The following is a 17,447-nucleotide window of genomic DNA, read 5'->3' on the forward strand; positions in this document are numbered from 1 at the left end:
AATTTTCGAAAACTTCACTCTCCTGTGCCCCCTTGCATTAACGGATGGGAAACCACACTACCGCTCGTGACCACCTGAGGCTCTCTAAAGCGTATCGAGCCGAACGTTCGTTTTCGGCGTTTGGAAGACACAGAGGCATTATGGAAGTTGTAGGCGAGCTTTAGCAACCGGCTAACAACTAACTTCTCAGCCGCTGCTCCTACCCTGATTACTGTTGCCTACAACTTCAGAATGCTAAACGGGCTGCGTGTTGATGGCGGAGAGCAATGACTGAGGAGTTTGATGAAGATGTGGTGTTTGAGGTACGTATTACCACCCCTGTTTATTAGCAAAACTTGCAACCGATGCTTTGTCATACCGCTCGAGTTCTGTACTAAATATAGGAGCTACGAGCCCAATTCATTAGCTAGCCGAGCTAGCTATCAGTCCTGCCGTTTGCCCCGTTGCCATGCACTGCCAATCCTAAGCATTTCCACATATTTGGCTGGCTGCTTAACCGTGTTCCTACCAAGGAGCTTTGGTGGTCATGAGAAGGGGCTGAGCCGGGCTAGTTGTGCGCATTGTTTGTTGGTGTTTCATCACTACTAAGAGGTGGGGTGGGGATGACCACGTCCAATGCGTCGGTTCTGAAAAATGACACACACACCTCTGCATCCAGGATGATGACAACATGAGCTGCGACTTCGTGTGACCATGCATGTGAGTGGCAGTTAATATTTGTTTAACCGTCTGTGCAGGCTGGTGCTATATGCGTTTTTATGTTGGCTTATCAGAGCTGCAGCTGGGGAGAACTGGGTCAGACATCGTTTGGGCAAATTTTAGCAGGGGGATATTTTTCTGCTTTCTGCATGGCTGATTTGCTTCTGAGCTTTCTTAAAGCAGGCAGCAATACCTCTGTTTATACCTCTCTGACAGGAAAGGATTATAACATGACAACTTGTGCTTAGACTTGAGGAGAGAAGAACTAGGTGCCTGCTGACATCTGTGTGAGTGTGAGATGATTTCCAGATTCACATCCTCCCAGAGTAGAGAAGAAGGTGCATGGGAGAGAGGGTAGAGACTCAGCTGAGGGAAAGTCTCTGCCTTTCCCTCGTCTTTTTATTCACGGCAAGACAAACTGGGACAAAAATCGGGATGAGTGTCAGCTCACCCTGAATCCAGTTGATTAATCTAATCATCACATTTCCTCTCCTTCTCCCAGTCTTCATCCGTCCGGCTCTGTTTTATGCAATTTCCCCCCTCCTCCTTAACTGGTCTCTTTCTTTCTCTCTTTGCAGAATTCTCCTCTTTTCCAGTATCTGCAGGATCTAGGGCACACAGACTTTGAGGCATGTCCGACAGCATCACAGGAGGAGGAATATGGCGAGCAAGAGGGAGACCTCACCTCTCCCGGTGGAGACCCACAGAAAACCTCAGTGAGTTCCCCACATCCTCTCCCAGAAACGACACACTAACAACCACTTGATCTAAATCAAACCTCTAACACATTGCTCCCAAGTGACACACAAACCAGACAAAGACATGATCTTAAAATACAATAAAAGGCTTTGTAGATAGAACTTGTTATTAAAAAAACACTATCCATGAGTGACAAAGAACATAAAAGCAGTTATTCGTTCTTCAAAAAGGGTGGGAAAAAACCACAGGGATCTTTGAAGCAATGTGTTTGTTAGCTGAAGAACATAATTAGTTTGTTTAAAATGTATAAAAAACAGTTTTGCATTATTCCTCTGTGGAAAAAATCTTACAAAGTCAGACTAAAATCCAATGTTAAGTTAGTTTTAAAATAGGATATTTGAGTTTAGGAATAATTCTTAATTTCTTTTTTGTGGATTATTTACCTGGTTGATTGGTCTATAAAATGTCTGAAAATGAAATAAATGCACAAATTAACAGTAGTCTGTGCTTTTGTAATCTCACTTCTGGCCATTTGTTAAACAAAAATTTGTTACACGGTTGAGTGAATGGAACACAGATTCAGCTTAAAATAAATTTATAAGCAAGAGACTGCTTGACATCCAGCTCCGACCTTACAGTCAGTTAATCTTTATTGCATAATCATGATCCATAGAAGGAAAATACATTACATAAAACACAAGAAATTACATATATATTAAATCTGTTACATAAATTAATAACAACAATAATATTTCTTGTTTTATTTTTGGATCATTTCATTTATTCATTGGTCTATAAAGTGTCTGAAAATAGTGAAAAATGAGAAAAAAGTTAAGATCTTTAAGTTTTAAAAGGTTAATTTTTTTTATTAGATATAAACTGTTCAGATGGTGGAACCTGTCCATTTATTTGCCTGTAATTACTGAAAAAATAGCAATAGCAATAAGATTTAACAATATCCTTATTAACATTAATAACAATGGAGCCGAAAAAGAAACTGTGAAAACTGAGAAAAATCTGTTTGCCCCTTCAGAACATGTTACGAGCCAAACACTGCAGCGTGCTTTACGTGGATCAGTTTCTGACACCAGCTCTCTGTTAGAGCTCAGATAGGCTGCACATTAAGTTTTAGGTCATATAAAACATCTTCTTCATTGTCAAACAAGCCCTCATCAGGTTAGGTTATTGCTCTAACCATGTTTTCTGCAGCCCTGAGCGGGCAGCATGTGTGCACGATTGTGCAGTCAGGCAGAAAGTAATTGATCTGGATATTGACTCCTCACACATATTGACACGCAGTCGTCCACAGACAGCGGTTGCATGAGTTGTGTTTATATGTTTCACTTTGGACAGACATTGAGAGCAGGGCTTCATGCACACTGATTCAGGTATATTTTTCTCTCCCTGCTGCTGCTCTGATTCTCAGAAGAGAACGCCTGAATACGATTACCGACATGCTGCTTTCCGCCTGACGTAATTCCTGCCTCTGTGAGCGTCCATTTACAGCCTGCGTGTGTGTGCTGATGATCACATGTGTGCTACATGCTTTTTTCCCCCTGCAATTAAAAGATTTAAACTCCTGAATTTTTAATGGTACTTTCATCATGCTAACCGTAAACGTCTGCGGTTTGAAGCGGCCTGTGATTCAGTCTGAGGATGGGAAGCTCAGGACAACATGACTCGGCCTCCCCTCCTCCTGAAATGGGAAATGGTGTTCAGGAACTTTCCGTATGTGTCATGCTTCCTCCCTGCTGTGCACTGTTGTTCTAAGGAGTCAAGGAGGATGAGGGACTCAGATCAGGCAGGAAAGCTTTTTGGTTGTTCCACCGTGATCCGTTTCCTGGAGTCCAGATAAAGCTGGAGCTCAAGCAAAAACGATTCGACCACATAGACAGATCTCATTACAGTAAAATCCTGACCCTAACACGGGGTAAACGCACAGCGTGTTTAAAGATTCTGAAAAATAAGCTGTTTGTTTATTCGGTTTTTGAGGTGGCATTATTCCCGAAGTTACACTACTGATGAATGAATAATGCTTCCCTCTCAGCTACTTCTTTACTGTGCTTCCTTACTTTAATTATAGGTCCAAATACAACCCCAGTTCTAAAAAAGTTGGGTGCTGTAAAATCTCATAAAGCCTTTTTTATTCACAGTAGAACATTGATAGCACATCTAATGTTTAAACCTTGAAAATTGAACATTTTAGGAAAAATAAAGTAATTTAAAATTTTGATGACAGCGACATGTGTCAAAATGTTGAGATGGGGGCAACAAAAGGCTAGAAAAGGAAGTTGTACTAAAAAGAAACAGCTTGAGGAACATTTTGCAAATAATTCAGTTCATTGGCAACAGGTCAGTGACATGGCTGGGAATGAGAAAGAGCATCTGAGTAAGGCAGAGTTTCTTATTAAAGAAGTTCACCAAGTTCCAGTCTGTTTCATGGAAGGCCTTTCATATTTCAGCAAGACAATGCTGAGCCACATACTGAAGCTGTTACAACACTATGGCATCATAGTAGAAGTGTCACAGTGCTGAACTAGTCTGCCTGTAATCCAGATCTTCTGGAGCATCGTGAAGGGAAAAATACCCAGAAGAAGACCCAGGATTGTTGAGCAGCTAGAATCATCTATCAGACAAGAACAGGACAACATTCCTCCCCCAAAAATCCAGCAGCTGCTCTCTTTAGTTCCCAGATGTTTACAGACTGTTTTTAAAAGAAGAGGGAATGCTGCACAGTGGTAAACACAGCTCAGTCCCAACTTCTTAAAAACATTTTCTCAGTTTAAATGGTTGATCTATTTCTGTGTTTCCAGAGTTGTTATAATTTTGCATTTTCAAATGAGCTTTTCTTTCAGTTTCATTTTGAGGCTTGCTTTGAGTTTACCTTCAGTTAGATTGGTCATTTCAGCTTTGTTCTTATATTGTTGGAAATCTTTAGTTTTGGTTTTGGTTTTACTATATTCAGAATTTGTTTTGTTTTTAATCGCTGTTATATCGAGGTTGCTTGTCTGGAGAATATTTAAGAAGTTGCAAACGCAGCACGTTTGGAGGCAGCTGACTCACAGCCACGGAGACAGTCAACAGTGCATTTATGCTTCTGTGTTAAATCTGCACCACAGGTACATCGTAGCTGAAAACCCTGCACTGTAACCTGAGAACTACATGTTGCTGTTAATGCAGAAGCCATAGGTATTTCAGGTGTTCATTATACTTTCCACACCAGAGTGAACAGAGTTGTGGTCCACACTGGCAGCACACATGGTGATGGGTTAGACTCACTCTCTGATCAGTAATCAATACGACCGCAGCCTTTAGACTAATAACACTTTGGATTTTTTTCTTTTCATCCCCAGAGAAAAAGGGTCAGAGTGGCCTGGCTGCCCATGTCGGATCAATAACCCCCTGCTTCTGCTGTAAACTGGAGCACATGCAGACTTCAGATAATGTTATCACGCTAATCTCCAGGCTGGCCTTCATTTTTTTGTAACATTAGCAGAACAAGAACCAAAGCCTCCAGGCCGAAAACGTCTTTCAAAATGAGTCCTGTTTTTTTTAACAAAGCATTTCACTGATACCACTAAGCAACACTAAGCAGATTAGTGAAAAGAAAATCCCATTCATGACTAGTACACGGGTTGGATTTGTTTTTTTGTTGTTTTAGCCGCACATGAAAAAATACGTTACAACATACCAAAAAGCCAGAGGCTCGCCGTCTCAGTTAATCGTATATTTTACTGTGCTAGGAATCCAGGCTCCTAGGAAGCGAGAAATAAAACAGAAGTGTGTCTGCATTGTGTCGAATGAAGGGCGTACAAACTTTTCATATTTCTGGAATCAAAGGAGCCCGTCCTTTTCCTCTGTCCGGCCTGCATTTTTGAAGGGATAAAAGGTAGTCTTGTTGAGGCAGAAAGTGTAAACGCTAAACTAGAAATTCATCAAAGTGAAGCGGTTGTGTGGCTTTCGTGCCCTGGTGCTGATATAAAAGACTCGTGGGTGTTTCACAAACACACATTGCACTTATTGTGGTTGCCTGAAAGGCTTTGTCTCCTGGGATACTCCTTTTTTTTCCCTTTTTTTTTTTGGAAGTGTGTTTGCACACTCGTTCTGGGACTCGAAGCAAACCAAAACAGTCTGAAGACATGTGGGTGCAGAGCAGTGATCCAGCAGGTCAATGGTTTCCAGTGCATCTGAGTCACTGAACTGAATGACACACTTAAATTTGAAATTTTTGAAGGGAAGTATTTGGATCGGAGAGTAGAGAATGGTTGTTTATTGTTTATTGATGTTTTTCTTGTGTTTTTTAAATTAATATAGCCTTTTTTTCATTATAATAGCTGTGTACTTTGTTGTCCTGATTGAGGTTTTCTATCAGTTGTTTGTTTTGTGTTAAAAATGTAATAAATATGTTGGCAAACAAAAAGTCATAGAGGTGATTCATAGTGGGATATTTCACTTTTATTCTTTTGTTTACTATTGGCGGGATAAAATATTGCATGAAGCTGGAATGGAATCCTGACCTAAATGATCCAAACCTTTCCCTTGTGTGTAATATGCAGGGCTTATGGAGACTGGCTGAGGCCTTATGGAGATGGAGCCCATTTCACCAGGCGGCAGCATCTCGCAAGCTGGACCAGAAGCTGGTAGGTGCAGGAAGACTGGCACTGAAACCAGCGCCTACAGTTCGTGTTTTTTGTTTATTTTAAAAAAACAAAACAAAAACAAACCAAACTTTTTTTTTTGCCCTCTGCAGGACTGCATGTTCGGCCAGTACTCGGTCAGGTGCATTCTGGACCAGGACGTGCTGCTGCAGGAGGACGTGGAGCTGATCGAGCTCTTAGACCCGAGTCTGCTCACCCTCGGCTCCTCACCCTCTGGCTCGCCTCGCAGAGCGAACACCTTACCTAGACCGAGCCTCATCGCCAAGCCCTCCCTATGGTACGCCACTTTGAAACAGACAGTCGAGAACTCCCTTTCACAAATATTGAATGACTTTTTTTGCATCCAAGGTATTGGATATCTTCTACAAAACTAAATGTCAAATTTTTTGACCAAAATTCTTATCATATGAAACTTAGCTATTCTGTAGGCTTTCATTGGCACAGAAGCGCCACCTTCAATCATAGGAAAACTGGCTTAAATGGCAGGTGGCCTTTAAGGGGAGTGTTGTTTCAAGTGGTCAATGAAGTGAGGGGCCGCACTAAAGTTTGACAGGAAATAAATAAGGATTATTGTCTTTATAAAGCTGGTTGCATTTAAAGTCTCTATTATTAAGTTTTACAGGTGAATAGTCTTAGTTTGTCAATGAAGCTCTTATAGTTCAAAATTCTTTTGGCTAAAATTGATGTTTCATAAAGCTTTTAAGTGAAAAGGTCTCTATGAGGTCAAGAATGAACCTCTGTGTTCATTATTTTTAATGATTCATGAAAATCCAGCATCTTAGTGGGAGTTTTACATCAAAGAGCTTCAAAAACAGGAATTTAACAATGTTTGATGAATGCTGATGCTGGAGAAAATCCAGTGCAGATATAAATTGCATCACACACAGGATGATGTGGTGCATGATCGTTATAGCTTTAATTAATGTGACTCCAGAACCACAGAAGACATTACACAGCCGTTTACTCCCACGTACTCCCCAACTCTAATAATCTAACACTGACATGTAAAATTGTTGCCCTTTTATCCGGGCTCAGTACATATAAATGTTGACAGGGTCAAAATTCCTCCCTGTGCTCGTCTCTCAGGGACATGGCCGGGCTGGTCGGCCTGGCCTCAGTGCTGCTGGGGCTCTGCTCCGTGTCTGGGGGCCTGTGGTCGCTGGCTGCAGCTCCGTGGGGCTTGGCCCTGCTGGGCTGGGTGGGACTGAGGATGGTCACGTTGTGGAGACAGGGCCGTATGCAGAGAGCTGTCCACACCAGGGCCACCCAGCTCCAGACTCTGGTTCACAACGGCAAGACCCTGACGGGGCTGTCCCGAAAAGCCCTGCGTCTGGTGCAGGAGACTGAAGTCATCTCCAGAGGTTTCACCCTGTAAGTGTGCTTGTTTTACATCCACCCACACATCAATCGATCAGTGTAGTTAAGGTGGGCATTTACAGAATGTTGTCCCATATTTGACTGTTTATGCTAAACTAATTCTGTGTCCTAACCATTAGTTATCCTCTGTGTTTATCTTGGTTAATCGTTGATTTTTAGCCTACTGTGGTCTCTGTCTGTCTGTAGGCATGATGCACTGTATGTCACAGTCAATAAACAAGGGGAAAACAATCAGCATCACAATATAAAACAAAATGCCTTTTGGCAAAAATTCATAGTTCACTGTGCCTGGTGGTTATTTAGCTGCTAGAAGCTAATAATCATAGATATAAGCACTCTTTTAATATAAAAGGGCATCTTTGTGTATATATATCTATGGCTGATTTGACAAATGTGCTCACATGCTACATGCAAATATTGTAACGTTACTCACAGCTTTTCGAACAGTCTACATTTTACTGTAAAACAAGTTGTAAACTATCAGCGCCTGACATTTGGTTGACTTATCAGTGATGCTTCCTGCTGATAGCACCCTTTTTCAGGTCTTTTATTCTGAACGGCTCGGTTTTTCTGCTTGGAAGTTGAAAGAACAGTGTGGAGCTCCTGGTAGTGCATCCCATCACACACAGTCATTTCAGAGGATTACAAGGGCACACATATATGCACAGCCTTGATTGTTTTCCTCTGATGTCTCTGTGTACTCCTCTGTGTCCACATTTTACTGGAGTCAGTGATGATGAGCGTTTTCTTTTTTTAACCCCTAAGTGACCAAGTGGAGTCATTTTTGAACCCATCCATATAAGTGATATGTTTATCTAATTATTTTTTCCCTGAAGTTGTCCGTCGGCTTCTAGAACTTTGTTTAAAATATGTAAAATATTCTAATTTTCATCTTCTAATCACTATATTGTAGTGTTTTGCAATAAACCAGGACTAACAGACCTGCAGAGGTCCTCTTTTGCCTCCACCTTTTTTACACAAAAGCTGCTGGAGGATGGATTTGGTTATCTTTGGACAGCTATTTACATGCTGCTAGCTTGGATTAATACTCAAGTATTGATTCATTTAAGAAAAGATGATGTGTTGAGTTGCGTAGCTGTTCTTGTCACACCTGCTTGTTTCTGACACTAAAGCGTTTCTAACCCGTCTCAGTGTCTTTGTCTCGTCTTCTGTGATGTGTTGTTCAGTGTTGTGTGTTGCCCCCCTGCCTCTTTGGGACGTCTCCACAGTTGTATCACATTTCACTTGTCAAGTTTGCTCGACAGGGTGAGTGCGGCCAGCTCCTTTAGCAGGGCGGGGCCGGGGGCGGGGCTACGTGGCCAACAGCTCATCGGACTGAGGAAGGCCTTGTACCGGGCGCTGCGTTCGGCCTTCAGGGCATCGCGCAGGGCCACCTGTCACATGCTCAAGGCATATCCTTTACCTGAGATAACTGGGAGTGGATGCTGTTGTCAGGGAATTCTTTATTTTCATGATTTTTAAGCTTTTAGGAGCTTGAATTTAGACAGTTTCTTCTCTTCAGTATTTGAATGTCCTTTACCGAACTCCTAATTGAATTTATCGTTGTCATCAAAGCGTGGTCACATATCTGAGGGAAATGTGATTGTCTTTGAAGGTTGAGGCTTTGATGGTGTGGGTGGAAATCCCAAAGCTTCCTTTGATGACAGTCAAGGCTACCTCTTTAAACTATTCGAAAAGATCCGCGCAGATCTATATAAAATGAGAAATTTATAAACTTCTATGTATTTATGCAAAAGAGACTTTCCACACTTCTATCACTTGTCCTTAATGCCCATCAACGTTCCCTCTGAACTCTGAGATCGATAATGTGACCAACTACGTGTCCGCGGTGCCTCTGAAGGAGCTGGGGCTTGGCCTGGGTATCGAACACCTGGGAGACGAGCAGGCCCAGGAGCTTACGGATGACTACAGCCTGCCTGCCTTGAAGGTAAAGCCCAAGGGTCAAAGGCAGTTAATCAAATTCTCATTGCGTTTACAATTTTGGCTTCCACTCATTATTAAAACACAAAAATCAGGAAAAGCACAGTTTTTTTTTCCCCCTAAAGACGTCTGTTTCTTTTTCTAAAATTCAAAAAATCTTTGATTTTTGATAACATCTCTGCTCCCCCTGTTAAATAATCCTGATTTCAGTTAACCAAAACAGTCGTTATTATGAATTTTGCCATATACTTTCTGTTTCCTGTTTATTTTCAGACACATTTTCGGACACTTTTAGCCAAATCGCTTATTTTCTTCAACCTTTTAGAGCTCGATAAATAACTAGGATACAAAAAAGTCTATTCATGCTCTGACCTCACTTTGGCTTCTGATTTTCAAAAGCCTGAAGCAGTGCTGAAGAAAGAGAGGAAGTGTGTTGGTTATATCGAAGCAAGAACGCCTGAAAGAAGCTATTTATCTCAGGTTTATTGGCTTGTCTTAATGCAGATGCTGTTCCAGCTGTGGGTCGGTCAAAGCTCCGAATGTTTCCGTCGGCTGGCCCTTCTCCTCTCTCCAAGCCGAGTAGAGGAGTCTGAGGAAATCAGACCCACAGAAGACGCCTCCTCTCCTCTTCCTCTTCCTCCTCCGCTCTACCGGTCCATCTCCGCCGTGACCGAGCCCCTCCATCACGCTCTGGCGAGCTGTCTCGGCGAAGTGCAGCGCAGCTTCGACTTTCACAGACACTTTGAGACCCAGCCGAGGACCACAGGCTGCGACAGGACAGGGCGAGCCAGAGAGAAATGCCGAGAGCTCAACACCCTCCACACCTCCATCCGAAGCCTGCAGCTGCACCTGAAAGCGCTGCTCAGCGAGTGAGAAAACCTTGAATAATCTCGTTCTAAATAAAAGGAGACCGTGTACCATTCAGAGATAGCAGGTCACCATAGCAACAAAGCAGAACATATACAGGGAGTGCAGAATTATTAGGCAAGTTGTATTTTTGAGGAATAATGTTATTATTGAACAACAACCATGTTCTCAATGAACCCAAAACACTCATTAATATCAAAGCTGAATGTTTTTGGAAGTAGTTTTTAGTTTTAGCTATTTTAGGGGGATAACTGTGTGTGCAGGTGACTATTACTGTGCAGAATTATTAGGCAACGTAACAAAAAACAAATATATACCCATTTCAATTATTTATTTTTACCAGTGAAACCAATATAACATCTCCACATTCACAAATATACATTTCTGACATTCAAAAACAAAACCAAAACAAATCAGCGACCAATATAGCCACCTTTCTTTGCAAGGACACTCAAATGCCTGCCATCCATGGGTTCTGTCAGTGTTTTGATCTGTTCACCATCAACATTGCGTGCAGCAGCAACCACAGCCTCCCAGACACTGTTCAGAGAGGTGTACTGTTTTCCCTCCTTGTAAATCTCACATTTGATGATGGACCACAGGTTCTCAATGGGGTTCAGATCAGGTGAACAAGGAGGCCATGTCATTAGTTTTTCTTCTTTTATACCCTTTCTTGCCAGCCACGCTGTGGAGTACTTGGACGCGTGTGATGGAGCATTGTCCTGCATGAAAATCATGTTTTTCTTGAAGGATGCAGACTTCTTCCTGTACCACTGCTTGAAGAAGGTGTCTTCCAGAAACTGGCAGTAGGACTGGGAGTTGAGCTTGACTCCATCCTCAACCCGAAAAGGCCCCACAAGCTCATCTTTGATGATACCAGCCCAAACCAGTACTCCACCTCCACCTTGCTGGCGTCTGAGTCGGACTGGAACTCTCTGCCCTTTACCAATCCAGCCACGGGCCCATCCATCTGGCCCATCAATACTCACTCTCATTTCATCAGTCCATAAAACCTTAGAAAAACCAGTCTTGAGATATTTCTTGGCCCAGTCTTGACGTTTCAGCTTGTGTGTCTTGTTCAGTGGTGGTCGTCTTTCAGCCTTTCTTACCTTGGCCATGTCTCTGAGTATTGCACACCTTGTGCTTTTGGGCATTCCAGTGATGTTGCAGCTCTGAAATATGGCCAAACTGGTGGCAAGTGGCATCTTGGCAGCTGCACGCTTGACTTTTCTCAGTTCATGGGCAGTTATTTTGCGCCTTGGTTTTTCCACACGCTTCTTGCGACCCTGTTGACTATTTTGAATGAAACGCTTGATTGTTCGATGATCACGCTTCAGAAGCTTTGCAATTTTGAGACTGCTGCATCCCTCTGCAAGATATCTCACTATTTTTGACTTTTCTGAGCCTGTCAAGTCCTTCTTTTGACCCATTTTGCCAAAGGAAAGGAAGTTGCCTAATAATTATGCACATCTGATATAGGGTGTTGATGTCATTAGACCACACCCCTTCTCATTACAGAGATGCACATCACCTAATATGCTTAATTGGTAGTAGGCTTTCGAGCCTATACAGCTTGGAGTAAGACAACATGCATGAAGAGGATGATGTGGACAAAATACTCATTTGCCTAATAATTCTGCACTCCCTGTAGAAGAAAATTGTGTATAAAGAACCTCTTTCTTTGTCATCATCAGGATGATCATCCTGGAGGACGACCTGGAGAAGCTGATGGTGTCCAAGGAGCTGACGGAGTTGACGCTCGAGGGCTACCAGGACCTGAGCGACCGGCTCCACCAGCTGCAGCCACACATGCAGGCTAGCACTGGCTGCTGGGAGGACACCATCAGTCAGGTGGAGCGCATGCTGAGACGAGCCAACGCCTGTACAGGTGAGGCGGGTCAAACGCATAATGTCAGGTTCGACCTGTGAAGGCATCGCAGTGACTTCCACGTTATCAGCTCAGTGGTTTCACGTAACTTCAGGCCTATTTTTATCCCTCCTTCCTTTACCATGACTCAAGACTGTTGCCGGTCATGAAGGAAGTTGCTTAAACACATTGTAGGACAAGAAATAGACCAATCATAGCACAGCTGTCTGCACAGTGACCAAACTGTTGCTTTCCCACAATAATGTTAGTCTGAAATCTTTCTGTGTAGCCAGCGCTGAGGGTCTGGAGCAGTGCAGTCCTCCTCCACCTGAGGTTCCCGATCCTCCTCCATCCTACCCGCTGATCCTGGACAGAGACCCCGTGCCGGAGGAGCTGGTAAGATCAGCTGTCGACTGTTTAACATTAAATCTGAAGCTATTTTTAGCACGATTGTTGAGTATTTTTTGTCAGGACAGGAAACCATGTGTATAACTCGTGCCCCTTCCCCTGATGACTTATTGCCCTGTTGTCAGCCTCTCCCACTCTTTTATTCGACCAGGAGTGGGAGGCCTACGTGTCTGACTCGGACTCTGATGGCGAAGGCAGAGGGTCATGGTCTGACATGTTGTCACCGGAGGAGCGGGAGCGGCAGCGGCGGGAGAGGGAGGAGTCCCGTCGCGTCCTGTCTGAGCTGAAAGCTGTCCTGGGCTTCCGTGCGTCAGAGGGGGAGAGGATGAAGAGGAAGCAGCTGCTCTTCAGCGACCAAGGTCTGCACTGGACGTTCGAAAAACGCGTCTACTGATCCTCAGGATGACAGTTCATAAAATCTGCGTGTACATTTTTAAATGCATGCAGGCAAAACGAATAATTATTACTCAAATTTTGAGCTAATGTTCCTTATTAATGTTATGTTATAGTTAGCAGCAGAGCCTAATAAATAATTATTATTCCTACAAGTTTCCCCACCAGCAGATGTCACTGAAATCATCCACGTCTTTCTTTCTTTCTCGCAGCCGCCGTGGGGCTTTCGGTTCACACAGAGGGTTCAGACCCTTCCACTCAGCCGTCAGACGATCTGACATCTGTGGGCAAAGGAGAATCTGCCATCGACAGAGGAAACAACCTATCAGAGCGCTCTGCTGGAAATGAAGAGAAGGAGCAGGAAGGAAGACACGATGGGGTGAGGCCTAACCCCTCCACCGACCCCGTGACAGAGTTCAGCTGCGGTGTGGAGCAATCAGAGATGGGAGGAACGTCTGTCTGCAGCAGAGGAGGAGGAGGTGCGTCAGAGCTGCACCAGTATGATGGCGTCCTGGAGGAGGGGGAGGGGCAGAACGGCCTGGACTGCTTCCTGAAGCCTAAAGTCTCCGCCGTCTCTGTGATGGACAGACTGACGGAGATCCACGGCTCTGAGGCGCTCAGCTTCAGCTCCGCCCTCGCAGCTCAGGTGGCTGCTCGCTCACACTCCCTCATCAGCATGGAGGAGCAGACGTTCGGAGATGATGATGACAAGGAGGAGAAAGAGGGGGACGACGAAGAGGGCAGAGACAGACAAAACCCAGAGAAGGACTAGAGATGAAACCGCTTTAACCGAGCACTAAGCAGAGACAGTGTTTATGTCTGTGTTACATCAGAGAAAATCCAGCCCACGACACTCTGTCACCCATCCGTCCACATTACTGTACATTACCCACAATTCTTACTGCTCTGTTTGCTGTTAAAACTCAGGTACCAGAACCACTATAACAACATGAAGACCTTACAGTGTTGAGGTCAGCAGACCCCGGTGTCATCCACACTCTGAAACGTGATCACAGTCGCTCTGTAGATGTGGAAGAAACTTCTGATTGTATGAGAAGAAAAACGGTTTTAGTTGCACATTTTTTAACTTTAAATCAGAGCTGCACTGTGTGTTCAGGCAGAAACCCCTCCACAGTCATCTGATTTTATTCATTTATAATAATAACACGAAAAATTTTATAAAATTGGAATTTGAAAAAATTTATTCATAATATAAAGAATAACAAGCGACCTGCAGGCTGAAAGGCTGCAGATGGCTTCCTTTAGTTCTCTTCCTCCTTTCCTGTCTCCTCTCACCTGTTCTCATCCAATAAAGGTTTAGAACTCCTTAAAAATTGCAAGGTTTGGACCCAAATACAGGACGCTGGAGACAGATAAGTATCTAAAAACACTCGGAGGCATAACAGCAGCTGAACACAGTTAAGAGGCGAGAATAGTCAGGGAATCGGGTAAAGGACACAAAGCTAACCTTCAGTAAAGCAGGAAGTAACCCAAAACGAACCAAGCTGCATTAAACAATGCTGGCATTAAACATGAAGACAGAGGGGCAAGCTGCCAACAAAGCTCAATATAACCAGGCTTTCTCTGCTTTAGGTGGCTTAAAATTAACATTTGTTTTACAGCTCTGCGTGAGGCTGTTTATTTCGACAGCTGCACACGAGAGCTCCAAAACGCTGCAGACATTTAAATATTAAAAGGTGACTCGGTGTGTTCAGGTCTGACGCTCTCTGACGAAGGAATCACTTTAGTTCAAACTAAAAGTCATTTACTTTTTATATTCTCAATTCAGTGGGTTTCCAACGGAAGATTGTTCTCGCCATTGGAAAAAAATAAATACATCTCGCCATGAGACGACTTATAAATGTAAACATCTGAGATAATAATCTTTTTTTTTCCTGTGGCGTTAAAAAGCTTTCACAGATTTTAAACAAAACTCTGAACATAACCTGCTCCAGCATAGGTTGCCATGGTGATTCAGCCTGGTGAAAAGAGGCTTTAAGCCTGTTCTGCAGTACACCATTCTGAGCCTGAGACACAAACAGAAAGACAAAACTGAGAGAGGAGCAGATGAGGAAACGCCAGGGGAACTGTACTCACAGGAAGTAAACTCAAACCAGGAATTCAACACTAACACCAACTTAAATAAAACAATAAAAAAAAAAGTGTACTGCAGGTTCTACATGCTTAGCCAGTTTCTAAATATGAATCCAAAAGTTTTTAATACACATCAGGAAATCTGAGCCTTAATGTTTCAGGGAGTAAAATACACAGTGAAATCTGTCCAGGAGCGATTTTCTGTCTGAACACACACACCGAGGAGCTGAAGGTCAAATCAGCTGATTTCTTAAGGATCTGTGTGAGAGGCAGCTCTGCGGGAAAAGGAAGTGAAGCTATTTTTACAATCAGCGCTTTTATTTTTGTCCTCGTGGGGGCTTCTGCGCCCCTGATGGGACTCGGAGGAGGTGACATGTAGCTGAACGTGCGTCCACAATCCTGTTTCCAGTGACGTTTTGTGAACTGCTCAGTTCGATCCCCTTTCTCTGCGTCAGTGTTTACAGGGCCACGCTCAGCGGAAGGGTCGGGCTCAAACGTGTGAGTTTAATGATCTGCTGTGAGTTTACGTTCACCTCTACGGGTACGGTATTAAAAGAAACAAAGGTGTATTTCTCTCATTTGTCTGACAGCCCTGATGCTGGCCCCGCCTCCAACCCAACCAGCCCTCTCTCCTGTCACCGTGTCTGCCTTGTCCTCCTGCATTTTTCAGTGTGAAATAAAAAACCATCCTGGAAGTTTGTCCTCACGCTCGTGTGTCACAGCGGGGTTAAAGAACAGGTTGGGTCGGTTATTTGATCTGTTTCGTGTGGGATTTTGTTCTTGCCTGACTTACAACAGCTGCAGCTGCTGCTGCGCCTTCTTTGGGTCCCTCTTGGCTTTGGAGGCAAATACTTAGATCTGCAGTGGGCAGAGGTAGCTGCTAAAGTTACTTTTAGTTAACTAAACTAAAACTAAACCCTAACTCTTTCCTCTGTGAATGCCAAATAGAGCTGACACTTGTTTTGGTCATATTTCAAGCCTGGCTATGCATTAAGAAGTCAATGAGGGGTATCTCTGCCCTTCTAATGGTCATCAAATCTCATCTTTAATGATGTATACTGAGGTGTTAAAACACTTTAATTAGGGTACATGGAAGGTCTTCATGGTGGAAAGAGTTAATGTAGGTGTGAGTAAGGCACTTCACCAAAAACCAAGAACAGACATATGCTCAAAGAGATCTTAAAAACAGCCTGAATCAGTTACAATTGTTCATCTTGTATCTGTTCAGCTGACCTTACTAGTGCCGAATTGGACCTCTTTTTGTCTTCTAAACTGCAATAATTCTACATGGCACAGATTCAATAAGGTGCTGGTAATATTTCTCTGAGATGGCTTCCAGTAGAGCATCCTAAAGGTGCTCCGTTGGACTATGGAGGGCGTTTGAGTACAGAGTACATCAGAAGATATGCACACTGTGGCCGTTAAGGGATGGCAACAATCAAAGAATATATGCAGGTAGGCCATGGAGTTTAAACAATACTCAGTTGGTACTAAGGAGGTAAAAGTGTGCATATCCTGCACACAAGCAGCAGCAACCTGAACTATGGATACAAGGAAGGGATGGATCCATGCTTTTATGATTTTTACATTAAATTCTAACCCTGAATGTCACAGCAAGAATCAAGACTTGGGCAACATTTTTTCATCTTCTGTGGTCTTATTTTGGTGAGCCTATTTTAACTGGAGCCTCAGTTTCCTGTTCTTAGCTGACAGGATGCATGCTCAATCATCCAGACAAGTAAATCCCAAAAAGTTGATTCTGTTCATCTGGCCGTAGTGTTCTCAGTGGGAGAAACGTTTCAGTGCAGACTGAAGAAGTCGCTTGGATGAGTGACAAAACGTTTCTCCCACTAAAAACGCTATGTCCAGATAAACAGAATTAACTTTTATGGATTAGCCGACAGGAGCAGCGGTCGGTGTGGTCTTCTGCTGCTGTAGCCCATCTGCTTCCAGATTTGACGTACTGAGCGTTCAGAGATTCTCTTCCTCGTAACTGGGTTATAAAGTGGTTATTTAAGTTACTGTTGCCTCTCTGTCAGCTCAAAGGCCGAATCACATTTATAGTCACTAAAATCTGATGCTCAGTTTGAACTTCAGCAGGTTGTCTCGTTCGTGTCTACATGCCTAAATGCGCTGAGCTGCGGATGATTGGACATTTGCATTAACTAACAGTTGAACATTTTGCCTAACAAAGTGTGTGGTGAGTTTTTATAAACCATACCAAATTAAGTAGGAGAGCCATTAAAATAAACTTTGTTTATCACAGAAGTGGGAAGTTAATTTCTTACGGCAGCTTAAAAAACACTCCCAAAAACAAGTTAAACACAAACTATAATAAACCTCATGACACAACCAGGAGCAGAACCTGCTACTCTGTAACTGCAAGATATTTACCTGAGAAATCTACAATTCTGACTTAATGAGACATCTTAAAATCTCCAAAG

The 17,447-nt window shown here is 43.3% G+C and overlaps 1 protein-coding gene across 3 annotated transcripts; it reads left to right on the forward strand.

Annotated features, from left to right (window-relative positions):
• Window positions 1-42: 42 nt before the first annotated feature.
• vezt (vezatin, adherens junctions transmembrane protein) lies at window positions 43-15,698 on the forward strand. Of its 3 annotated transcripts, none has more exons than XM_026147236.1 (12): window positions 43-302; window positions 1,278-1,415; window positions 5,955-6,038; window positions 6,149-6,333; window positions 7,143-7,427; window positions 8,687-8,845; window positions 9,234-9,381; window positions 9,879-10,243; window positions 11,936-12,129; window positions 12,398-12,504; window positions 12,668-12,875; window positions 13,122-15,698. In XM_026147236.1, exons 1-12 carry the CDS (start codon window positions 267-269, stop codon window positions 13,679-13,681), a joined length of 2,469 nt encoding a protein of 822 aa, XP_026003021.1. In that variant the 5' UTR covers window positions 43-266; the 3' UTR covers window positions 13,682-15,698. The 3 variants fall into 3 exon arrangements, with proteins under 3 accessions (XP_026003021.1, XP_026003022.1, XP_026003023.1); XM_026147237.1 differs by having other exon boundaries at window positions 8,699-8,845; XM_026147238.1 differs by lacking the exon at window positions 43-302 and adding an exon at window positions 334-699.
• The last annotated feature ends 1,749 nt before the right edge of the window (window positions 15,699-17,447 follow it).

This window comes from Astatotilapia calliptera, chromosome 17 (assembly GCF_900246225.1).
Source record: "Astatotilapia calliptera chromosome 17, fAstCal1.2, whole genome shotgun sequence".
In the NCBI taxonomy this organism is placed as follows: Eukaryota; Metazoa; Chordata; class Actinopteri; order Cichliformes; family Cichlidae; genus Astatotilapia; species Astatotilapia calliptera.